The following is a 27061-nucleotide window of genomic DNA, read 5'->3' as shown; positions in this document are numbered from 1 at the left end:
GTGGCACAGATGTTCTGGCCCCATGATCAGTTTTTGTCCCCAACACTACTTATTCAAAGTCACAAATTCCTACATTTATCTTTCAATTTGCCTATGTGAACTTCAGTACCAGCATTTTTTCAGAATCAGTAATCACATTAAGTATGACCTCATCATATAATCTTCAAGCAGATTCTCGGGAGCAAGGGCAGTCTATATTGGCCACCTGTAACCTATGAGGTAGCTCGGGTGGCCAATTTGATCATCCCCTTCCTCTAAGAAATCTGCTTGTAGATTACTCATCCTGCAAGTGTTGATGGTTGCTTTATTTTTTCTTTAGATGGTTGACTGAAATGTATGAAGTCAATGCACCAGATACCAGGTGGGTTGGTGGTCCGGCTGGAAAGGTGTGACCTTGCAGAGGTGAGCTGGAAATTGTAATTAAGACTTTACAAAAGTGAATAGGGTTTTGGACACTTAGGAGATTGTACATGTATGCTTTTGACTTAAGCTATAATTTTAGTACCTCAAATGAGTCTGTAAAAAGCTGATGTGACAGTGTGCTCCCTTCAATTATACTTAAATTGACTAATATAGAAACAGAATATTCCTGAGCTTCAGCTTGTATTACACTAATATACAAAAGAATGAGTGAATAGCATTGGTCAGTAGGTAAATTTGGTCTAGTGGTCAAACTTGCCTGAGATGCTAAAACACAGAACTAACCCTGTTTTCTACCATCTACAGCTCTACTGGTGGATGGACATGTTCTGAGGTATTAGACATGGAATCTGATGTGCCAGATTCCTAGCTTCATGGCAACATGACTTAATGGCAACAACTGCTCTCAGCCACAAGACACAGTTGCAGTTATGACACATTGCACTATCAAGGATCTTAATGATTAATCGTACTGACAAATTTTGCCAAGTAGGAAATAAATGTTGGATTGCTTAACCACATTCTTGTTTAAAATGTTATTCACTCCTTACAGAGATTCTAGAATAGTACTATAGCTGGCAATCATGTGATCTAACAACTTTCTGGTGAGTTTTGATGATGATGTTTGTGCATCAGTTCGTTCATTGAGTTCTGGTACCCATAACATGTAAATTCTTGAACCATTACATGATTCCCAGTCCTTTTAAAAGAGATAAAGCTGGCATTAGTTGACAGTGGTCGGTACCAAATCTCCATTTCATCCTTAACTAAACTGTCCCCAAAGGTCCACTTCTCCTTCCTGCAACTGGTTGTGAGAGAAGCGTCCGGGTGTTTGGTTGACTCCCCGAGAACGTTCTTCGTCTCTTGTCCCTCCGTGGATTCGGTGATGTGGTTGGCTGCTTTTCCTGTTCTGTAGTGCGTGAATGTCGACATACTGCCAGGGTTTGCCGGCACTTTGGTCCTGGTCTTGTGGTCTTGAAGACTCCTGGTGGGAGTGACGGCCTCTGCGGTCCGTGACCCGAGAAGCACGTCGGTTGTTCAAGTCTTGCTGCCGGCGACTGTTGCTCATCACTGGGTCCATGGACTGGTGACTTCTGCGCCCAGACCTTACATAGTCTGGCCTGTCGTGCTCACCACTGTTATCCACTGGTGTCCTGGACTGGAGGCTTTGATATCCATACTGTGCATCACCTTGCCTGTTGTGGCTGCTGTAGTCATCGCTGTATGGAAGCTGCTCACTGCTGTCCCTTGTGTTTAGTGGTATGTATCCATACCTGTGAGTGAGGTAAACACCAGTTTTAAATTGCTGTTGCATTAGTTGTCTAATGCTCTGTTGCAGTTGCAAAAAATTGTGAATTAGTATGGAGCCCATGGAAGTTCATGAATGCCTTATATAGTTTTCAATTTAACAACATAACAACTAGGCTGTACAAATCATACCCAAGGCCACCAATCTTCACAGACATACAGAGAAAGTTCAATAGTTTTTTGCTCACACAAATCGGTCACAAAGGTGGCGCTTAACCTTGTATGTGGAGCATCTGTATCTGTATTAGTATAGCCGGTATTACCGCCCTTAGCGTAACACACCGGCTTGTGCATCGGTTCATCTACAAAATGTATGAAAGTCGTTGCTAGTGTAGATTTGTACTTTGCAGGTCCTAAGATTCAACCCACCTTATTTCACGAGAGGTGTCGTCCTGGGGTTTCAAGTAAGGGTCGTGATGTTGGTTGACGTAGTCTGGTGTAGATGACGCCATATTCAGATATCCGTCATCCCTTGATGAAGCCATATCCAGATATTCTCCATCTCTAGATGAAGCCATATCTAGATATCCCCCATCCCTAGCGGCCCTTGTATCTGTATATCCGTCATCCCCAGATGAGGCCATATCTAGATATCCATCATCTCTGGATGATGCAATGTCCAGATATCCCCCATCCCTGATGCTGAGGTCGTCTCCATCATTTCTCCTCAGCAGTTCCCTGGACCCTGGAGAACATGGTGGAAATAAATACCAAGTAATCATATTCTGAATAGTGAAGTTCTTTTTATTCACAACCATTTGTTTAACAAGAGCTGACGTTAGGATGAGTGTCTGTCGTCCTCGTCTGGGCTGGTGATTATAGCAGCTGACAGAATGAAGATGACAGATGGTCATCGAAACAACAGCTCGTAAATATGCAAATGGTTGTCAATAAAAAGAACTTTACTATTCAATCATTCACCAATATGATGAAATTGTTTACGTATGTAATCATATTCTGTTGTACGTTTTTGTGACTCTCAGGTTAACACGCAACTAGTGCATTTTACACTGACTTTGGGTTGTTTAGTGGAACCAGAAAGTTTCTGTTGCCAGCTCCTTACAGATGTCGTGTTTTTGAATCTGTTAAGTCCAATAGATAAACAAATACATATTAAGAAAAAAAACTTAAAACCCAGCAACACGGTACATACCTCTGGAAGAGCCGGGGAGTGAAGTCATCTCCATCGGGGGTGAGTAGTATCCGATCCCCGCCCGAGACAACCTGGGGATACTTGTAGTTTGTTCCAGAGGGTCTTCTGGAGTTCCAGAGAGGGCCGAGTGTGGGACGGTGGAAGCACAGGTGGCAGGCTGTCGTCTTCTTCCCCCGTCCCTTCTGCGTACGCGTAGTCCGTCTTAGCCGAGAGATACTCGTACGCTCCCGGGTGCCTGAAAGCAGGGGTTGTGAGGTGGGCGGTGGACATGGTCTTCATGCGCCGGAGACTGGTGACGAGCTTGCCGGTGACGCAACCGGTGATCAGGACAAGCAAACCGGCCGCAGCCCCGACTCCGTACAGTACGTAGGTGAGTAGTTCGTTCTGTGCCTGTGCAACACCGTCAGTACATGGCCCTTGGGTAGTCAGTGGTGGAGTTTGAGTGGTGCTCTGTGCAACAAACACCTGGACCGTTGCCGTCCCCGAGCGAGGGATATCAGCCTGGTCAGTGGCAGCGATGACCAGGGTGTAGTTTGTTTTGTCGAAGAGATACTCTGTGCTGATGACGCCTGTCTTTTCAATCGATGGAAAAGATGTCCCTCACGTTTTCCGTGATGCTGTAGACGATACGTTCCCTCCTTAACTGCAGTTTGTAACTTGACTTGGGCTCTCATTGCAGGACTCAGGGCAGTCCATGTCACAAGCAGAGATGTTGAGATTTGTAAAATGTGTACCAACAGGTGGAAAGTCAGCTAGCGTCATTTCGTAGCGGGCTTCGTTAAACACGGGAGCGTGTTTGTTTGGGTTGTCATACCTAAACTTGATTGTGAGGGATCCAGATTTTCTTTCTGTCCCCAGCCGATCTTGACTCTCTGGGTCCCAATCTTGCACTTCTACAATAACGACCTTTATGATGTCCTCAATCGACTCTTGCATTTCTGTCTGTAGAATTATCTCTCCTGAACTCGGATTTAAAACCAGGGTACCGGTATCAATAGAGTTATCTGGTAGGGTTACTATTTGACTTATCTGGTAGTTCAGTTGTCCCACTTCATCAGGATCTGTTGCATTCACTTCAACTACCAATGTCCCGACTTCTGAGGACTGAAAAGATCAAAAGACATAAAAAAGACTTAAAAAAAGATTTTATGGGATGATCATTATTACTAAATTTGTGAACAAACATTTACCATCCGTGCTGGTGTAATAGAGTAATATCTGACAAAATGGCAACACTTGTAGAAGCATCCATCCCATGTACATGTACATGTACTAACCTGTGAGACGATTACAGCCTCTTCAGGAAGGTGCAGTTCTGGAGGGTTGTCGTTCAAATCCTCCAGCGTGATTTTGACTGTTGCAGTGCTGGTCTTGGGCGTCACACCCTGGTCTATGGCTAGTATCTGCAGGATGATGCCTTCTGGGTGTTTCTCCCGGTCCAGTTCTGACTTTGTCCATATTTCTGCAGTGAACTGCGAGTCATCTTCAATGAAATCCGGCTCGACAGAGAACAGTTCTGAAGAGAGGCCTGAAAATGGACAATTGGACATTTTAAAACGTTTCATATGGGCATGTTTCCACATGGTGTCATTGTAGTGTAATCCAACACCACATGCGTCCAGGAAAAATAGAGCCGAAGACATATGTTTTCCCTCTGCAAAAGTAAACATAATAAAGTTGAATAAGACACGAATACAAGAATACCTGAGGCCAGGCGGAATTCGACTTTTCCCTCAGGCTCAGATTCTGTGTCGTTATCAGTTGCCGTGACCTGCATGACGAACTTGGGTTGCCGCCATGTTTCTCTCCCGTCATCTTCAGTTATGGTGAGACTTGGAGGAACGTTGCGGAACTCAGGTGGGTATAAGTTGGTGTTGGAAACTTCTACAGAAACCTGTGACAGGGAGCAAACGCAAAATGTAATCCCACAACATTACAGGTCGTGCGGTAATGTACATCTTGGCACATCTGTCTACCACCCTAGAATGAACATTGAGTTTATTATGCATGTATACCTTCCAAGAAGGTAATCATTGTTTTTGCTCTGCTTACTCCTCTTCCCTTCAAAATAAATATGGTCAATAGCCTGGACCATGGCAACAGGTGCTGTAGCAGACACCCCGTGGTGTTGGATTACATTATGCAGGAAGTGGCAGGACAGAGTCGAAGGGGTTAGTCACCATCCATATACATACATACATACATACATACATACATACATACATACATATATAGTAAGAGTAAACAGAGCAGTAGTTTGTTAGGCGGCTAGACCATGTGACCATATAAACATTGTACACTTGATTTGCAAACGTTACCTGTCTAGTTTGCCTACCTTTGTGGTGTCATTCAAAGACGGATTGCCCATGTCCAGTGCCCTAACCAGAAGAACGTATTGACGTGAACTGGTATCTCTGATGAAGTCCTCTGTGACATAAATCGCACCGGTCACGTTGTGTATCTGGAACAAGTTGGTCTCGATCTCCTTTTCAGCAGCGAATAGACCTGGATAGTAAAAGTATGGGTTAGAACCTCAACATTTGTATTCAATTCATCATCTTCGATTTGAAAGATTGTACATAGTATCCATATCCAATGTGCCAAGACATCAACACACCTGTGAGTATCACATTTACATGTTTGTTCATGTGCACTTAATGTTTTTGATGTGAGTGGATTAAGCAAAATAACGAAGTACAAATTGTGCAAAATAAGTGAAATTTCAAAGCATTTTTAATATTACATGAAGCAGTTTAAAGCCAAACCGTTAAGGCTATTGTGAGAGACAAAAATGATTTTTAGACTCAAGACAACTTTTCTTACTCGTGATGTTGTACCAAACAGCCCCGTTTTGACCCGAATCTCCATCCGTTGCAGAGACGTTGACTACAGCCACATCTGTGCCCACGTTACGCGGTACGGAGGCGTTGTAGTCATGTCGTTCGAAGACGGGTGAGTTGTCGTTAACGTCTGTTACAGTTATCAGTAATGGGATGCTGGAGTTCCTCGATGGCTGTCCGCCGTCCTTTGCGATGACAGTGAGGTCGTAGGAAGTGATGTTCTCATAATCTAGTTGTTGGTCCAGTTCGATCGTTCCAGTATTTTCTGGTGATGTGAACAAATGAACCAGAGAAGAAGATGGGTTGAAGATAAGTTTTAATGGAAACCACAATGAAAAGTTGTAAGTTGAATGTAATTCTTTATCAGCCCTGTAAATACTGTAAATGGCAGTTTTAACAAAACTATCAACTTAAAAGACGTGTAAAAGAGTCAATGCAATATGTTGAACAAGTTAAAGTTAGTGTTTTGCCAAATCAATGTGTTCAAACGTTTGAAATTGGCTTGTTGGGACACAAACAAGTAGCTCATAAACCCTGTACCAGTTTCTGTACGTTTGCAGTTATAATTGTTTAGAATGAACTGATATGTCATTTCTATATACGTTATTCGTACCCCAAGCACAAGCCGGTTTTGTAGTTGATAAATTAAAATGCATGCAAACGTTTAACGGTCAACATATTTATGAATGGGTCACCTTCGATTTTGAATGTCTGCCATCCCTCTCCCATCAGTGAGTACGTCACTCTTCCGTTTGTAATTGGGTCCTCGTCCTCGTCCTTGTCAGTTGCTCTGACAGTCACATTCAGCTGTAGTGGTAACGTTACATAACAATAAAAATATGAACCTCCATACCCAAAATGATGGGAAGATTTCTGTTTCTTTGTCTGGACACAGCCTCTATCATTTTTATGTATGAGTAACTAACATTCTCACCGTCGAAAACCTGGCCAGATCTTCTGGGACGACGACAGCAGATGATGATTCATTAAAAACAGGCGGGTTGTCGTTGATGTCCAGAACCGTGATATTGACACCACAAGTGCTGCTCTGTGCTGGTTGCCCTCCGTCCGATGCCTGGACAACAATGCAGCAATTGTATTATGTATTTGACTAGAAATGTAACATTTGCAAAGAAAATGCATACTGTTTACACGTGGGCATGGTGTAGCGTAACACACTACTGCTCTGTTCATTCTTACTCAAACACATTCATATATGTGGTAACCAGCCTCTCTCCAACTCTGTGCTGCCACTTGCTACCTAAAAATATAACTCAACGCCACAGGGTGTCTACTACAACACCAGTTACCAGTTATGGTGACAGCAGTCTGGTCCAGGTAATTGGCATTTTTGTCTGGAGAAGAAACACACCAAAAACAATGTGTTTTTTTCTTCGAAACAAATTATGAAGCAACATACATACTATTATATTAGCTTCTCTGGACGCCCTGGACAATCAAGTAGAGCCCACACTGATCTAGAGTTGTACATACCATCACGTTTATCTGATATTCACCAATCTTCTCTCTATCCAGGGCCTTGCTTGTGCCGATAGTCCCGTTGGCATCAATGACAAAGACTTCACCTGAAAGGACAAAACGTATATATGGTAATGATTGTACGCTATTTGCATATGTCGACATTGGTGGTGGAGTTGGAAATTCGCTTCAAATCAACAGATACAGAGGCCTGGCGAACCCCTGTCTCGTATCAGCCACATGATGATTTACACGATAATTCTAATCTCCAAGCAGATTCTACGTGAGCAAGGGGAGCTCATTGGCCGTCTGTAACTAGGCTAACTGGTTACAGCCGGCCAATAGACTCTCATTACCCTTGACAATCTGCTTGGAGATTTCATACGGTCATTTACCCACATTGAGTCTAGGCGCGCTCCGTAATAGCCAGCGAAATGGTAACCCTGCAAGAGGCGGTGACAACAAGCAATACGGTCGACCAATGATGATGATGATGATGATGATGATGTAGACATTGCCGTACATACCCAATTGCCAATTAGATGTTTCAGTCACCGCAAAAGGCAGTATCAAATTGGTCAGACAGTATCCATTTGCCACATACTGTCTGGCCACTTTGATGCTGCCTTTTGCGGCCATCGAAACATCTGCTTGAAAATAAGTACATACCAACATCGCCGCCGACGATTCTGTAGCTGATCGCGCTGTTGGACCCTTCGTCGCGATCTTCAGCCCTCACTCTCCCGACCACGAGCCCGGACATTTCCTCCTCAACCTCCATTTTGTACGTGCTGCGGGAAAAGGTTGGCTTCTCGTCGTTTGTGTCATTCACGTGCACTATCACCTGGGTAAAGGGACCAGACGCACGAAAAATACATCATCATTTGCACGATGAAAATTGACTCCATACTGGTAGGAAGGAAAATGATACCATGACATGGCCCCTCGATGATGGTGAGACGTCCAGGTAATGAGATGTACAAGAATTTTTCAAGAAAATTGATAGATTTTGAAAACTTTCAGACGTTTCAAGTAGCATCTTGTAAAAGTATTGGATGCTACTTGCAACGTCTAACAGTTTTTAAAATCTATCCAGTTGCTTTAGTAACTTTTCTTGCATATCATGGCAATCATGAGATGGCACTGAGACAGGATTTCCCCCCAGCAACAGCAACATGGTACCCAAATCTTCAGTCAAATCTGTAACATCGCAAAGTGGAACTCAAAATTACTAACCGATGTGTAGTCAAATCGCCGCTTGTCGTCATCTGTGCAGGTGTTTTCCGCGACGACTGCAAACGCGTAGGTAGCCTTGAGTTCTCGATCAAATGTGACACTTTTCGAGGTGACGTCCCCCTGTGGACAAATATTGTTCTTTGGCTGTGCTAAACAAATTATGTGCAAAGGTATCAATGACTATAGCCTGGTTACCAAAGCTATCATAGCTCCCGAGTCCTATCTGCAAGTAGAGGATTTTATGCGGAAAGGATGTAGGTCTTGGGAGCTATAATAGGTTTGGTAACCAGGCTACAATGACTATGGTCTAAAGCTTTTTAATAGAATGTATCCATTACTTCGCTCCATGCATCAATTTTGGCCTCCGGGAGTGTCAAATATGGGGCTTAAAGGGGAGATTATAATTTACAACCTTCCTAGATAGCCAACTGTGTCCACTGTTACAAATTTGGTACATGGATGAAAAAGTGCGGCGAACTTACGGTTGTCTCGTTGATGGCGAATTCAAAGTCTACAGTCTGCCACGATGCGAATTTGTACCGTAGCTCATCTTCACATCCCGTCCCTGCTGCAGTTGCATTGACTTGAACAATATACTGCTCGTTGGCTAAGTTTTCCACCACGAATCCACTGAATGCAGTGTTGTCACCGAAAGTAACTTTAGATGTGTCCCCTGTCGGTTCCGTAATTTCTACCGATACCATCGCAGTGCTACTTAAACTCGAGACGCCTTGGTCAGTCGCAATCACTGTTATATTGCACCACGCCGGGAGAGACTGATCCTGTACATGGATCCCATCTAACCGAATGATCCCGGTAGACCCATCGACAGTGAAATTGGCAGTGACATTTACATCGCAACTGGTATTATGAATGCTAAATACTATGTCGCCATTCCTCCCACTGTCCCTGTCCGTTGCGTCAACCGCGGCTACTATAGCGGGTAAAGCCTGCTCTTCGTTATACAGAATCTGTGTGGAGTAACCGCCTTCCGCGCCAAACTCAGGAGGATTGTCATTTATGTCCTCAACCTCTACTTGAACCAGGGCAGTAGAAGTGTACTTTCCATCTGTCCCGTTGACGTTACAACTATACGATCTTAAAAGTGTGGTATTGTCATAGTCAAGCCGTGATTGGACATACATGGACCCCGTAGTACTGTCGATAGAGAAATGCGGCGCGCAATTGGATATCGCGTATCTAACTTGGCCATTTGAGCCTTCATCAGCGTCCAGAGCTGTTATATTTGCAATGTTACTACCAATGCCGCTCTCTTCATCGATGGTGATGTAGTATATGTTCTGCAGGAATTCTGGTTCGTTATCGTTAACGTCTAGAACAGTGACTTGCATTTGAAACTCCTCCTCGCTCGTCAACGGTGGACTTCCGCCGTCGCTGGCGGCGATCGCGATACTGTACATGGACTTGGCCTCGCGGTCAAGTTCGCCCGCAAGGCTGAGCAGTCCTGTCGTGGGGCTGATCGTGAATTTACCGTCACCACCCAAGGTTATGGTGTAGAAAATGCTACTATTGGTGCCCGAGTCTGCGTCTGTGGCAGTTACCATGAAGAGAGCGACGCCAGGGCTTTCGTCCTCCGGGATTGAAATATTGAGATGGGAGCCGTTCTGAAAAATCGGAGGGTTGTCGTTCATGTCCACAATGTCTATGGTGACCGTAGCGTTACTTTCGTGGCGTGATGAAGAGTCCACAGGGTTGTCTCGGGCGGTTACTATTAGATCGTACACGGCAACGTTTTCGCGGTCTAACAGAGACGAGTTTTGCGCCCAGATTTCGGCTGTTTCCTGGTGGATTCGAAAGAGGTCGTGGCAACAGCGCAGCTCGTAGGTGATGCGGCTGTTGTCTCCAATGTCATAATCTGACGCGGTGATCCCGATGCCATCCTGAAGGTCAGAAAGTGTTAAATCTATCAAAGTATGTGAATCAATGTAGTTGGTTGTGTAAAAAATGTCCCCGTATTTGAACCTTAGCTTTCCTGACAGCTCGCAAGATTCGGACTAATTGGCATAGTTCTCAAAACCACTTGTTAAACAGGGGATGACATGTCAATGGCCATCTGTCATCTCTATCTTCATCGTGGCAATTATGGCTGGTTCACTGTGCACTGAAGCTAGGTGTTACTGGTTTCTGAGCAATGTGCGTCTGTATGGTGATGATGATGATGATGTAACACATAGCTCCAGTGCACACTTAACCAGTCAATTATGATTGCCATGATAAAGATGACAGACGACCAATCATAGAAACGTCGGCTGTTGTTAAACAATAGGCTGCGAACTTTGCAATTCAAGCTGTCACATACCTGATGAAAGTTTTGAGTAAAGAAGCTCTTTTTTACACAAGTGTTTTATTCACAGCCGACGTTTCGGTGACAAATGGTTTGTCATGACTGATTCGCATTGCACAGCACGGGTGTCACTGCTACATGTATATATGGTTGGTTGCTGAAATTAATGGAAGGATTTTGGACTAGCTCACCAAGATGACGAGCTGTCCTACGTTCTCCGGTACCCGTCCGCGATACCTCGTCTGGGACAGAACCGGAGAGTTGTCGTTCACGTCACCCACATCAACGGTAACTTCCGTGACAACCTGGATAGTTGGGATCAAAGTTAAACTATATAGTATGGAATGAGAAGCAATGTGCTTTTCAAGTCAATGGTCGAATTTCTATTCTAGCGTTTAAGCGGGGTCGTGTGGCGCAACAGCAGAGTGTTCGACTCGGAACCAAGAGGCCCCGTGTTCGAGCCCTGTCATACCACAGCCCTTGGGAAAGGCACTTAACACGACTTTCCCCACTTATTAACTTAAGTGAAAATGAGCATTGTCTGTCCTGTATTTGTTTCTACACCAGCAACAGCTGCCTGTGTCCCACGTGTATTGCACTGTTGCAATTTCAATTAATTACATCAAATTAAGCGTTTAGGCATTTTAAATGTGTTGTCGTAGTCCTGATACGTTTAACCATTCAATGGCATCATCTTCATTTCAAACTGTGCATGGACGGACCGCCGTCATAACTGTTATCGTAACATTTATGTACGAACTCACCGATGCGACGTAGTTGCCAGAATCCGGATCTGACGCAGAAATGACGATGTAATGGCTACTCTTTGTCTCTCTGTCCAGAGCTTCAGTGGTTGTGATTTCTCCCTATGAAAAGTTAAATATAACAAATATGAAATGCTGATAAATAAAGTCAATCCTGCTCAATATGGCCACCCAGGGGGACCGTCTTGAACAGGTGGCCTTCTTGGACAGGTCGCTTAATGCTTGTGCCTACAGAAAGAGTCAAAATACGGAATCAGGAAAAGGTGGTTGTTTCGGCTAGTTGGCCGGCATGAAGAGATACCTGTTTGGACAGGTTTAAACCACGGGATCAGTGATGCCTTAACATGTAGGAGAGATCGGAACTCACCGAAGAGGAATCCAGTTGGAAACCTCGGGCTGTGTTGGCAATGCTGTAGACCACGGTAGGAGGGTCTGACGGTCTGTAGGTCCGGAGATTCACCACAAAGGTGCCGGGAGGCTGCTCCTCCAGAACTGTGACTTCCACAGGTTCGCTCCTGTATTATCATGATTTACAGCAATGAAAAAAATAACTGTTTACTGGTTTGATTTGTCTGGTGGAATACTGTCCATGTTCAAGACACCCGGTTATGCTAACGGAGGTCTAAAACCATGATCTTAACTACGTATCTGGACAGAATTCAACACACATACAGACAGCAAGGGAGGGAGAGAGAGAGAGACATAAAGACACACACAGGCACACACACACACACAAACACAAACAAACAAACACAGACACACACACACACAAACACACACACACAGAATAGTATATGTACCAAACAAATTACCTGTTGAGAGTCGGCCCATCAGGCAGAACCGTCAGTACGTCAAAGGACACGTTTGCATGTGCGGCAGAGAAGCCATCCGATGCCTCAACTTCAAACAGAAGCTTCACGCCGTTCAGGAGCCCCGACAGCTCATCCTGACTAACCTTAAGCCTTGCGGTCACAACGCCTTCACTATCTACCGAGAAATAGTTTGAATGAGGCAGGGGGATACTGTATGTCACGGCAGCGTTTTGTCCAATATCTGCATCTTCGGCGCTCAGCACTGCCACGATGGAACCCGGTGGCGATTCGTCCAGCACGTATGGCGCAATGGCGCTGTGTTTAAAGACAGGAGGATTGTCGTTAACGTCGTTCACGTTTACTTCAACCGGAATGCTGAAGCAATCTTGGAGGATGACGCGAGTGGCTGCGAAGTAAACCTCCTTGGACCAGAGTACTTCGAAAGTAAACGTCGCCCTGGATTCGCGATCCAGACTCCGGGCTGTGACGATGTAACAGGAAGAGTTTGTACAGTTCGTCAGCATGAAGTAGAAAGAAGCGTCGTCGTCATCGCTAATTGTGAAATTACTGGTTAAGACCTCTACATCGGCAGGCAATGGTGCCTCGATACGGCCGACCAGCTCATTCACTGTGTTTTCCGTCACGTTGAAGCGAAAATACCGACTTACACATACCGGCCACAGGGTGATGTTTTTCATGCTGTTGTCCGGAGGGCAGGTTTCTTCGGGAAAAGGCACAGTTGACGGAACCAACGCAGTTTCTGTCGTCGTTTCGTCTGTGGTTGTTGGGAGCCAAGTAGTGGCGATACCCCCTGCTGCCGTGGTTATGGGTCCGGCTGTGATGGCTGGGGAAGTTGCTGCACTAGTAGCGTTAGTAGCTAGGGTGGTGGCCGTGGCAGTGGTCGAGCTGATGGGTCTGTCAGTGGTTGGTGCTGGGGTTGTGGTGGTTGTGGTCGGTGTTGGGGTTGTGGTGGTTGTGGCGGTTGATGCTGGGGTTGTGGTCGGTGTTGGGGTTGTGGTGGTTGTGGCGGTTGATGCTGGGGTTGTGGTCGGTGGTGGGGTTGTGGTGGTTGAGGCAAAGGACGGGCTGGTGGTTGCAGCAGTGGTCGGTGATGGGATGGTGGTACTGTTAATGGTTGTTGCTGAGGTGGTGTTAGTGGCATCGGTAGTGGTTGGTGCTGGAGTTGTGGAAGTGACGTTAGTACTGGTTGCTGCTGTGGTGGTATTGATGTCAGGAGTGGTTGCAACTGGTGCTGCAGTGGTGGCGTCAGGGGTGGTTGTTTCTGTGGGGGTGGAAGTGACTTCAGTAGTCGTTGGTGCTGCGGCGTTGGTCGTGACGCCAGTAGTGGTGGTTAGTTCTGTCGTAGTGTCTGTAGTGACGTCAGGAGGGGTTGTTGCTGCAGCGGTAGCGACGTAAGTAGTGGTTGGTTCCGTGGTGTTAGTGGCGTCCGTAGTAGTTGGTTCTGTGGTGGTGTCTGTAGTGGCGTCAGGAGTAGTTGTTTCTGTAGTGGAAGTGGCGTCAGGACTAGTTGGTACAGTGGTGGTGACGTCTGGAGCGGTCGTTTCCGTGGTGGTGTCAGTAGTTGCTGTTTCTGTGGTGGCGGTGGTGACGTCAGGAGTTGTTGTTTCCGTGGTAGTGACGTCAGTAGTGGCTGTTTCCCTGGTAGTGACGTCAGTAGTGGTTGGTTCCGTGGTGGTAGTGACGTCAGTAGTTGCTGGTTCTGTTGTGGCGCCTGTAGTGACGTCTGTAGTGGTTTTTTCCGTGGTAGTGACGTCAGGAGTTGTTGTTTCTATGGTAGTGACGTCAGTAGTGGTTGGTTCCGTTGTTGTAGTGACGTCAGGAGTGGTTGGTTCCGTTGTTGTAGTGACGTCAGGAGTGGTTGATGCTGTAATGACAGCAGAAAGTGGGGAGGGAGACAGGGAGACGGTTTGGGTAAGTGCTGATTGTGTGGTAGGTTCTAAGCGGAAAGTCATAGTTGGGATAATTTCTACTCGAACTGAGGTTGGTTTAAGACTGGTAGACGGGATGGTAGTTGTCATGTAGACAAAGTCCGGGCTTGCGGCTGAAACATCCATCCCCCAACTCTCAAAATCAATAGAAGATGGAGCCAGCGTTGATGTTGAGAGCGTTGGTGTTGGCTGCAAGGTGATTAGCTGGCTGGTGGTTTGTTGACCTGCACATGAAGGTGTGATAACACAACAGTCATGATAAAAATGTGTCACATGCGGCATAGACTGTCGTTCTCGTTTGCCGGTAGTACTCTTTAGCCATAGCCGATGCTGGTGTAAATTTGGATTCTACCATGGTCAATATTGACCGAAAGACGCTATACAGGGGCTCGATGATTGGGTTATAGACACAAATATTTACCGACTATTGATTACTATTTAATGCCATAGAGTATGATAGTTTCCTATTTTTTTGTATTATTACACGGTGCTCAATAGTAATTTCTTGTCTTACATCATGCCTTGCATATTTATTTGCTCATTCTTGAGCTGCACAGTATAGTGTCTGGGAGATAACAGGATTTTTACCTCCATGAAAAATGGAGGTATTGTTTTTAGTGTGTGTGTGTGTGTATGTGTGTGTCTGTGTTTCCGCACATTTGTAGTCAGCATAACTTCAGAACGCCTTTATGGATGATATTTATTCTGTTGGTAGATTGTAGGAAGACAAAGATCAAGGGCCTCCTGGTGGATGACCTTGGTCCTGCAGCAGAACTTCCGGTTTTTGTATCTTTTGTTCTCAACATATTATGGTCTTGGATTTTTAGTTACAGATAGCTTTTCCTGTCAGGAAAAATTGGAGTGAGTTTTGTCCCCCTAGCAGCTTGTTCTGGGACTGCAGGGGAGCTTCTGGCCAAATATTTTAAAGTGGATAAGTCAAGAAAGGAACAACATATTTTGCATATTTATTTTGCATAATTCTGTAAAAAAAAACAGCGTTTACATAATAGTGCTGTCATACATGTTATGTATGTAATCGATGGCAGGTGAAACATCAACAGATACAAATTATGCAAATAATGACCTAAGTTGCATAATTAGTTTGAAGATTCTGTGATTTATTAATAGTAAATAATGGGAATTTTAAACCTTGTGACGTGTAAGTTACGTAAAGGTTAACACCACTATGCATATATTATGTTAATATAGAGGTCATTTGCATAATTAATTAGAACATGTTGAAATGTGACATTGCCAATAGATAGGAATAACACATGCAGATTACAACATATTGTAATTTGAGTTTGGACAACCATAAATCAAACTAGATTATGTTAATTACGACCTTATTTACATAATCAAGGAGACAATCCTCCCGACACGTTTACACAAACTCTACGTATTTCATGGAGGTATGAGATCTCAGAATTCTTGTTCTCTCTGGTTCAGCCGATGCAGCTGAGTGCGTCCTTGCCCCCAAAAGTGCCTTACCTATCGAGGCACCTGCGTTTGGTATTCGCAGCATTGCACATAATTTTATACTAAACCGTGGATGTGAATTTGATTCCTGAGTCCCTTAAAGCACTGGTCTCTTGGGCCAAGTTACACAAAAATCATGAATTTCAAAATTGGCCAGTTTCGATCAACGGTCTTCTGGGACAGGTAGTCCGTAGAATGAACAGCGAAGAAAAGACTATATGTTATGTCTGTAACCAGTATGTTTCTGGGACTATATTTCCTAGGAATACAAGCAATTCGGGGTGTGTCGTCGTCGTCATCACCGCATATCTTTGAACGGCTAGGACTTTGAGTATAGGACTATGACTCTGTTTTGACGAATCAGACATATACCACAACCTTTCCCGACATTGAATAATGCGCCATCAGCAGCTCTAATCTGCGCACGAGAGCAAAAGACTTTGCCTGGGTCACGTAAATCCTCGATACCTGCATTCTTTCTGTGTTTGCGTTTGTCATAGAAGTCGCCGTTATCAGAGATCCATAGTAGGTGTTTACCGTACCCACGGTTCGGGTGTTTGCAGACTGTCAGGACAGAGAGAGGTACGTTGCCCCCTGCGACGTACCAAGTCAATATTATAGCGCTTTTGTTGCCTTCTTCCCTCTGACCTATTGATGTATTAGGCCTCTACGCCGTGGGACTTTTCAACAGACCTGTTACCCCTTGGTCCTGCTTCGGCCAAGATGGTACATGTAATTACCTCCATGAAAAATGGAGGTATTGTTTTTGGCGTGTCTGTCTGTGTGTCTGTGTGTCTGTGTGTTTGTGTTTCCGCACATTTGTAGTCAGCAAACTTCAGAACGCCTTTATGGATTGTGATGATATTTGGTATGTTGGTAAGTCTTAGGAAGACAAAGGTCAAGGTCAAATGTGGGCCTCCTGGTGGATGACCTTGGTACTGCAGCAGAACTTCCGGTTTTGTATCTTTTGTTCTGAACATGCTATGGTCTTGACTTTTTGGTGACAGATAGCTTATCCTGTCAAAAATAAGTGGTGTGAATTTGGTCTCCCTAGCAGCTTGTTCTGGAACTGCAGGGCACTTTCAGGCGAAATATTTAAAAGCCAACAAGTCCAGATAGGAAAAACGTATTTTCATCATTTTTGGTGTGTAGGTAGCTGAGAGAGAGTTGTACATAATTAAAATTATGCAAATGAGGACTTAATTTGCATAATTAATGAGAAAATGCTATAATTTCAGTGTTTTATGTAATAGTACCTTAATACATGAAATCTATTTAATCTGTGGCAGGTGGAACATCAACAGATACCAATTATGCAAATGGTGACCTAATTTGCATAATTAATGCGAAAATTCTGTAAAAATTCCTTATTGGTGAATGATGGGACTTTTATACCTTGTGATATGTGTAAGTTACTCAAAGGTCAACACCACTATGCAGATATAATGTTAATGTGGAGGTTATTTGCATAATTAATGAGGACATGTTGAAATTTATGACAAAGCAAGCCCATATTTCATGGAGGTATGAGATCTCGGAACTCTTGACTCAAGTTTTATCACTGAGTTTCCCACAATTGATAATAGGTTGGACGTGTGAGTGAATGAATCAATAGGATTATTTTTAACCAACAAACATTTTTAGTCTGAACCTTCTTGATATTTACCAGTGCAGCTCCGTAGATTTTACAAATTTGCATACCAGGTCATAGATGCATCGTTAGTTATTAACATTAAAATTCACTTAATCATAAAAAACACGTCTCAGTTTAGAGAACGTAACGTTTCGTCCCTAGAAAAGCATTTTACTACTCAGGATTAGTGCTAAATACGACAGTCTGCATGGTCAGATTTGAAACGTTGTATAATTATTTCTTATTTCAATGGTTGCTGCCTTTTTCTTCCTTCTTTTCTCAAGCGATGCTCTTAAGTTTGAAGAAGCTGTAGATACTCGGTGTTCCTATCAACTTGAAACGTTTCAGTGCAGTGCAACATATGTGGTGATCACCTAAAACAAATTACTTACAACAAAATCGTGAGGCGTAAAAGATACCATTGTGCAGTGTGTTTGTGATGTGACCAAATTATCTATACTCACCCTGACAGTAGCAACAAGTTGCAGCCAGGGCCACCAAAAGAGCCCGGAAACGCATGGTTGTTTGGTTGCTCGGCCGACGCCTTCGTCACTGCGAAATAACGCAAACGCAATTGAGATTCTTAAACGCATTAGAAACAGCTATACCATACAATTGATGTTATTCCGAGCCATGCATAACAAACGTCGCCTTTCCCACGGCGAAATGGTGTACATGAATCATGAGCACGCCGCTAAATTTACTATTGAAATAAATATAAAGTTACTACAGGAATATAACGATTTCAAAGTGGTGTTAGTGGTAAATTTCTTTAAAAGTGCACCCAATGCAATTTTGTGGCAGCAAAACTGGATTTTCAACGTCAATTTTTCGGGTCAATGTCTTTGGTAGGAAGTTGAATCAACCCTATTTGATAGCATGCTGATATCTGTGAGGCACAAATGTGATGTCTCTGATGGAAAACGATCGCGATTGCTCGTTTCGTATCAATTGCTGCCTCTAGCTATTTGTTTTGCCGCCCTGAAATTTCATTACATACCTTTAACAGCTGAGGTGGTGAAGAGTCCACGGAGAAAGCTGTGAGAGTTTGAAGGAATTAATGTATGAATCACAAAGTGAAAAGCTGAGGTAACTTTCCTTCTTGACTTCCACATGTGGGTATAAAAGGACTGTAGGTTACTTTCTGATATCGTTTCCTCAAAATGGCCGCTTTGGTTGCACAAGTTATCGAATCAATAGCCGCACTAGGGAAACCTTTATTCCAACGAAAAATGACGAATCCTTACCGAGAACAGGTGGTACTAAGGAAAGATTTGCGACGTCTTTTCAGGTGTCACCAACGAAGAACTTGAAAAATATCCTTGTCCAGACCAACTGATGAGTAGCATCTGGTGAATAAACAACTTGTACTAGAAGCAAATTGTTGCACGTACTTATAATGTGCTGTTGTGATAAAGAGTCAATAGTGCTCTTTGGTCACCAACGTAAGCAAGGGATCGCCCACAAATGACCGGAGGCAGGGGTCTTACTCTTAGGGGTAAACATTCGTGCATTTTGTATTTTCTTTATATAATCAGCTTTTAAATATTTTTTCTGCTATTTTGCATATTGAGAGCGACTTCTTACGTCCGCTGTACGTTTCACAACAATCCTCTTGGTCAACTCTAAAGGTAAAGAAATGTGCCACAACTTACATAGAAATATGTTTGCTCCTTGTCTTTGAGACACACGCTCCTGGGGTCAGAAAAAATGCGGAACTTGCGCAATGATTTACAAGAAGATCAATAGACCGATTTCGCGGGTCCAATAAATCACAAAGCTTGAGCGGTATGTTACGCATGTAACGTGAAGGCGTGCACGTGGGTCACCTCACAGAATGGTAGAACACCATGCATTTCAGCATACTCAATGTAGTGTTGTAACGTATGGTCCTCCAGGTCGTTTTCTAAATCTCCAGGCGGTTTGCGATGAAGACAAGAAATTCACACGACTTCTAAATTCTTCACGGAGGTAAGCAATCTTTTAATATCGTCTTTAATTCATTGACTGACAAATTTGATCCAGCTAGATGGCATTTATGTCCAGTCGTGCTCTGCAGGTGACACCGGTTTACCAGTCCTGGGTGAGCCACCAGAAGGGATCGCTGGTGCCCCCCGTGCCGGTTCCCGTACCGGTTCCAGTCCCGCCGGACACGCTGGTGGCGGCGGCATCCAGCGTGAAGTCACAGGTGGTGGCGGCGCCGCTGGTCACGGTGCAGGACTTGGTCTGCGTGGCCTGGCCCTTGGTGACGCTGACGCTGTAGGTACCCGGCAGCAGCAGGCGCCAGTAGTCACCATCGGCAGCTGCAGAGGGGAGACAAGATACCGCCGACTAGAAGCATGCCCTGTTTACCTTGACTAATACATATGCTAGTTATTTTTTCCTAAAATGCTTCCATGGAAAAATACGTTTGCACTGAAGATTGCACTTCTAGCGCCGCAATACCTTGTTGAGGAAAAGTAGGACAGTGATGTTACCCTCCTGTACTAGAGAACCATCTACAAACCTGTATATATATGTCAGTCAGTCTCTAGAGACTATGACTAACCGAGCAGGTCGAACAGGATGGCTCATTCCTATCTACATGTACAAGACAAAACAGATTTGAGCCTAAAGTCATGTTACAAAAAATAAAAGTCCAAAGACCAATATAATATACAAACCTGTAGAAGTGCTAAAAAGACGGAAAGTATGATCAAGTAAGAGAATGACAGTGCACTTACCGGAATGGACGCCATGGATGTTACCCTGCACCATGATCTTGGCGTCAGGAACGCCATTTCCGTTAGTGTCCCTGACCACACCCTTGATTCCGATGTGGACCTATCCAAAGGAAATGCAAGGAGACATTATAAGATCCATAGCTTGCATTGGCGTACACTGGTTGCTTTTTTGATAGGCTTGCTTGTTTTTGAACTTATGATTTTTTTAAAATCTGGTTAAGCGCATGGGGCACGCCAATACCAACGCACTCTGGGCGTATTGCCGGTCATTTTCGACTCAAATGTCGCTAGAAAGTAGCCTCCACCAGGCCTTTCTACGGGAATACGGATCGTAGAATTCGGCAAAAAAGATAATCAAATTGGCCAAGGGAGTCCGGCCGCGGGGAGGTAGTTTCGTTCCCTGTGCGGCCAGTCAACCCTACAAGGCGGCCAAACTCCACTGGCAAATATTCTCCTATATATAGCCAGCGTAGTTAATCTGGTAGAGACTAGCTAGAAAGCGTTTTGGTTCAGATCCGCTACGGCTGACCTGTTCCATGTAGGCGAGGAGGGCCTCCTTGTTGTTGTTCCACTCCATGCGGAGCTCGGACTCAGGCGGGTACTTGTCACAGCCCAGCTCCAGAGTCAGCTCGTAACAGTTGGTGTGCAGGTAGTTGAAGTCCTGCATTCCTGAGGACGTCACAAGCAGTTCAGATCCCGTCTTGTGCACGTTTTGTACTGAGATCACTGGATTGATTGACTCGAGAAATATTCGAGATCTGCCAAGCTACTCACCTCCATTGAAGTCAATTTCTACTTGTTTCTAGCTGTCAAACTGAAGAACTTAAGATCGGTCGCTATGACCCGTCCCTAGCTGCTAGCTGGTACCCGATTTTACCTGAATACATAAATTTTATTGTCACAACAACTATGCAAGGTACAGACTATGACATTTACTGTAATATATGTGTTAATATATGTTTTAACATTTTTGATAAAATTTCTAAGGTTTAGGCACAGAAACTGCTTGATACAAATGAGAACGGTGTCATTGACCCTTAACATGACATGACATGACATGACATGACATGACTCTAAGGTGCATCTTGAGGATGTACCATCAAGATGCACCTACATTACTGACCAGCCTACTACCCGAGCCCTATGTACATCGCCGAGAAACTCGTCTATCTACATCCCAACACAGAGCGGCCTTTGAACCTGTCAAGTCGTCATCCTCCTGCCACAGAAGAACATTCATCCGTGCTACAGTCAAGCTGTGGAACTGTCTCCCACGGGACATTGTTAACACCAGGGACCTTCCGAACTTCAAACGTAAAGTCAACGCCTACCTCAGCGCTTCCCGTCAGCAACCTTTATAGCAAATGTTATTTCGGTACAGCTGCTAAGCTGAGGACTTAAAAAACATGACATGACATGACGGGATAAGACGCCCAGCCCGGGTCCTTACCTCCCTCCAGGCTGTACCAGTCGGCTCCGTTCGTGATGCCTCCCTGGTCCTCAAAATGAAAGTCATACCCACAGTCGCCGCCGACGGTACCCATGGTGCCGTGCGCCTGCGCGTAAGTACTGGCCAGGCTGATCCACAGGGTGTCATCCGGGGTAGCGGCGTAACCGTAATCGCCCCTAGAATATTCATACATAGTGTGAGGGAGGAAGATATTGTAACGCTAACTCTTGAAATGTTCACGTTGTTTTCTTTTTTGAGTATTTTAGTACTGTATCTATACTCATGTTAGGCGTGTTGTGTACTCCCCTTCCGTTTTGACCAAGGACATGTAACGTCATTGAGGAGACCAAATGTTGACAAATTGAGTGACTTTTTATGTTTATCATGAGCTCTTGAAGTAAAAGAAATGTTCAGTTCCGGAATCGTTGATTAAAACTGATTGTCAAGTGTACTTGTAAATCTCTTGTTGATTGAACAATTCTACCTCTTGGCGTTGTCGTATGGGTAGTTTGCGACCACTGTACCGTCATGCATGTTTGCGGACAGAACGAAGGGATAAGACTGGAGCCATGTGATCATCGCCCTTGTCTCGGGGGCAACCTGACAAACAAACAAACAAACAAACAAACAAACAAACAAACAAACAACTTAATTGCACGGTCCTTCATACACCATGTATCGCTTCTTGTGTAAATGAGCCCTTTTACAACTCCCACATCTCACTAAACAAGACATGGATGTCTTCAGCCCCCCTCAAAATTATTAGCCTGGGTACCATCCTGGTTAGTTTACGTCCGCTCCCACAGTCGCTCCCACCAACTGTGGGAGCGGACGTAAACTAACCAGGATGGTACCTAGGATACAAAATTATCAATGAAATGAAATGAAACTTTATTGCATGTTCATTCCCCGGGGGGATAAATGCACAGATGTACAGAGTACAACGTATTAGAGAGTACTACAACAATAGTGATAAAGAAGGGCTAACATCGGGTCTAAGGTATACAATGCTAAAAAAGAAATATATATATATATATAAAGTGATACAGATCTAAGGTCTAATGGCTTCTTCTCTCTTTTTGAAACATTTTGAAATATACTTACATACTTCATTGATGACGTCTATATTCGTACATGATATGATATATTATATGATCAGTTTGTGGTGATATCCAAAATGACTTCGAAAAAGTGTCGTCAAGTGCAAGCCTTTGACATATCGGTCGGTTACAACACTTCTCGATTACCTGAGTTTTTCGTGAACCGATGTTTCACGTTAAGCTGTAAATCCTTCTATGGCAATCCTTTCGAAATCGACTTCAACAACTTCTACGTGGAAGAAGGTACGAAGGAACTTTAAATATAAGTTATACATCATACATAAGTTCCACGGAACTTGAGTGCGGCGTCATCTTGTATGTATTTATGTTTTTTGATGTTTAAAATTAAAAAAAAAAGAGTATTACCTTGCCGGACCAGTAGGAGGACGGGATGGGGATGTGGTCCTGGTTCATACCGGAAGCCTCTCCACTGTACGCAATGCTGTTCAGCGCAGGGAAGTTCCTGTTCAGATCGATCTTCTGCATGTTGTCCCGACCGGTGGTCCAGTCGTTACCGTCGGGACCCTGCATGAGGGAAGAAAACCAGTCCTCAATCCGTTTTACCATACCCAAGATGCATAGCCCCAGGGGTAAAAATTCCGACAGCATGTCATATATCGACCCCTAGCTCTATGCATTCTGGGAATGGGAAAAGGTGAAACAGGGTCAAAGCAAATTTTTTTTTGTTTTGTTTTTTTGGACGGCCTGTCATTTCGTTCATCATCATTATCATGATTGTCATTTCTTTAACATTTAAAATATAACCTAACCTGGAGTAAAGGAGGCGGTCTACATAAGAGCTCACAGACCTACCTTGAACAGAGACGGGGGGCGACACAAGTTATCTGGCACGTATGACCCGCCACTACGGTCACGTGTCTCTGACGTCACGTTCCAAGAGTAGACGGGTCCATTCCGTGAACAAGGTTGATGGAGTCAACCGAAAATTTGGGTAAGTCCCAATTCCGTAATTTAAGTGTTGGAAGTTAAAGCTTAGTCTTTATTTCAAAATAACCTAACCTGGTTGGCGGCGACTTCAAATCCGTCTGGGTTCATGGTGGGCATGAGATGGATGCGGGTGTTCTGGACCAGACTGACGATGCGGCTGTTCCCGGCCTTGTACTCCCCACACAGGTACTGCGCCAGGAGCAGGATCAACTCACGGCCGCGCACCTCGTTCCCGTGCATGTTGCCGACGTACTTGAACTCTGGCTCGCCTAGAATGAATGAATGAACGAATGAATGAATGAATGAATGAACGAATGTTTATTTACGTGTCATTGAGACCATACGTTGCCCAGCCCATATGGGCTTATAAGACACCGACAATTATAAAATCATAACAACTCAAAAGGTACAGAGAGTCAGATATAACATAACTTATAACTAAACATAATATATAAGTAAATAAATACAGGAAATTAAGTAGTATTGGTCATAATACCGACCTACATGTAGATGTATCGGATGACATTGGTTCATATCATATGAGCAACGTATAAGCAAATCTGATGCTAATTTACACCAATACATTATTTTAATTAACTTTACTGCAAGTATAAACATTTTAATGTGTAATGTCCTGTGTGTAAACTAAGTGTATTATTTATGTACGGAAGGCACGATTCAAAAAATACAGACATGTCAACATTGCAAGGGTGCTAATTAACATTGGTACAATTTCAAAATATGCTGCCAAAATATAAAGACCATTTCGTCTATGGGAATGGCTGCATAACATATGTTGTATCAGACATATCAACAGGCCTTTGTAACTGTTAATCTCTCCGGCACGTACAAGGTAACCACAATGACCACCTGTTGGATTTCTCAAGCGCTTCAAACGTGTTTTAAGCTAAGGTCCCAATTACGCCGGTGCCCGTCGGGGATGTAGCCCCGGCTGGTCCCGGCCGGGTTCAAGAGTCGGGCGGGCATCGGCTGTCGTGGTCACAATTAAAAGTTGCCTTTGCGCTACCCTGGTGTCCCGGGGTTGCCCGGCGGGCACTCGGTGGCCTGCTGATACACATTTTGCCATCGTCATTGATTGGTCTCCGGTAGATACCCGGCAGATGCTCTGACGATGCCTTGTAGTGACCCCTGTGGGGTCCGACACCCCCGTCCTCTTTGCCTTTGGCATGGTGACGAACTGACACGCATCCAGCAAAGTGAACACCTTTGCTGTAATCACATGATCTGTGACGTCACGCATTTCACCTGGTCTTACGAAGTGCACGTCACCTTTATTCTGTTCATCTCGTCTGTGACGCAACAAATTAGTCCCGGTGGACAATCGGAGGGGTACCGGACGGTGTTCTGACGGTTCTGTGACGGCATCTTGTTGTCAGCGGGGCCCGGGTAGAATTTAACTCAGAATTAAATTCTTATCGGGACCCCGACGGGCCAAAAAATAGCCCGGTAGCCGCAGGGTGCCCGGCGTGGTAAAAAACAGCCCGGGAACTACCCGCCAGGGCCCCTTTTCCCAATTGGGACCTTAGCTTTAGATAGCGCTTCAAACGTGTTTTAGATAGCGCTTCAAACGTGTTTTAGATAGCGCTTCAAACGTGTTTTAGATAGCGCTTCAAACGTGTTTTAGATAGCGCTTCAAACGTGTTTTAGATAGCGCTTCAAACGTGTTTTAGATAGCGCTTCTAACGTGTTTTAGATAGCGCTTCTAACGTGTTTTAGATAGCGCTTCAAACGTGTTTTAGATAGCGCTTCTAACGTGTTTTAGATAGCGCTTCAAACGTGTTTTAGATAGCGCTTCTAACGTGTTTTAGATATCGTCAGGACCCACGACGCGACCCGACTGTCGGATATTCTTGCGTTGACATGATACATTCTTCGTTTGAATCACCTCAAAGCATTCGTGTCTGTGATTGAGGTTTGCTTTTTGTCCTCTGTTGAAGATTATAAATCTGTTCTCTTTAATAGGCTACCTGCGCTTGTAAAAGATGTCGATATTTTTTTTTTTTGCGAAATGCACAGAATCCAGCACTCGTCAATGGAGGGAGATAAATAATAAAAACTCTCCTTCGTCGTACCAGCTGTTATATTGCAATATTGCGGTAGCTCACGGTTATCAAAATTAATTGTCATAAATTGCATGACAATGATTGCAAACTTCACCGAGCTCGTGCTGTCCGGGGTTGTCGGTGATCTCGAGGACCCACAGCTCACGGCCCTGCACGCTCTGCCCGATACTGTACAGACGGGTGATGTCCGGACAGTCATTGTTGACGGCGAGCATGGCGCTCTGCAGAGCGGGGTAGCGGTGGTACTGGAACACGAAACTGCTGTCCACTTCGGCAAGAGCCAGCGCCGGCAATGCGGCGAGAAGAAAAGCGAACATCATCCTAACTTCTGTTACGGTTTACCGTACACTAAGTGTAGACTGAACTGTTCCCTTGGACCTTTATTTATACTCCGCTGGGTGTGCGGAGATAGGATATTTCCGTACATAGACACACACGGTAGCGGGTAAGGGCAAAACTTTGTTTGCAAATGAGTTACTTTTTAAGAATTCTTGTTTGATAGCGTTTATATCATAATAAAAAAATCTCAGAATAAAAAATATATGACATGTCAAGTATTACAAATAAGTACGTAAATTTTATGACCCAACAGGCAATATATATATACTCATAAAAAGTTCAATTTACTCTTGTTTTTAAGGCTTCATTGTGGCAAAAGTTCACGGACAAATGGAGAAGGTTATGATAAGGGATGTCGTAGTCTGAAAATAGAATGAGAAATAAAGATATGGAAACAGGTGCTGCAGAAACGACGCTATTATTCTAAATGTACAACTTATTTGGGCAAGCTTCCCTTTAGCTCACCATGAAACGTTTTCCTCTTGAGCAGTCCTGAGCAATTCTTAGTCAACAATAATCTTAATTTTTGCACTTCCCTGCGACTTCCATACTGTTCCCTCAGCAGATCAGCAATAGTTCTTCTATCATTAATGATTTTAAGCTATAGGTGCATAGAGAGAGAAAAGGGCAAGAAAGGAAACATGTTTTTTTTTTTAGCTGTGACTGGTCTTTTCTTGGGACCAAACAATTATAATTAGCATGAAATTATCTTCCGTTGGAGGAAATGCCAACAGATTGACTTTAATTTATGCATTTATTTCTATACAAACAAGAGTTGGGATGTACGATGGACCTGTAAATACTGTACATATCATCTGTCTTCTCTGTCAAGGCCAGTGGAAGATTAGCTCTTCAGGGAGCTAAAATGTCCTTTTTTTCATTCCTCCTCCTCACAATGGTGGTCTTTAGCAGTCTGTTCAGTACCTTACAGCTGAGTATATATAGTTTCATGCACAATACTGGAAAGGGTCACAGACCTTAGGATGGGCCCACTGTTTTTATTGCGCTTGTCGAAAGAGCCAGGGAATTTCCGGGGTAC

General features: G+C 44.1%; 1 protein-coding gene and 1 pseudogene across 1 annotated transcript; both read right to left on the bottom strand.

Moving 5' to 3' along the window:
- Positions 1-415: 415 nt before the first annotated feature.
- LOC109484004 lies at positions 416-14606 on the bottom strand (annotated as a pseudogene).
- A 4757-nt stretch (positions 14607-19363) lies between these two features.
- Positions 19364-26046, bottom strand: LOC109484003 (carboxypeptidase N catalytic chain-like). Its single transcript, XM_019787159.1, has 8 exons — positions 25778-26046; positions 23672-23868; positions 23018-23176; positions 22036-22151; positions 21552-21727; positions 20631-20770; positions 20102-20201; positions 19364-19681 (listed from the first exon to the last, which is right to left on the bottom strand). Exons 1-8 carry the CDS (start codon positions 26001-26003, stop codon positions 19449-19451), a joined length of 1347 nt encoding a protein of 448 aa, XP_019642718.1. The 5' UTR covers positions 26004-26046; the 3' UTR covers positions 19364-19448.
- Between the last annotated feature and the right edge of the window lie 1015 nt (positions 26047-27061).

This window comes from Branchiostoma belcheri, unplaced genomic scaffold (assembly GCF_001625305.1).
Source record: "Branchiostoma belcheri isolate BF01 breed outbred unplaced genomic scaffold, Haploidv18h27 scaffold68, whole genome shotgun sequence".
Classification (NCBI taxonomy): Eukaryota; Metazoa; Chordata; class Leptocardii; order Amphioxiformes; family Branchiostomatidae; genus Branchiostoma; species Branchiostoma belcheri.
The sequence above is the reverse complement of the archived record's forward strand: the minus strand, read 5'-3'. Positions and strand labels throughout refer to the sequence as shown.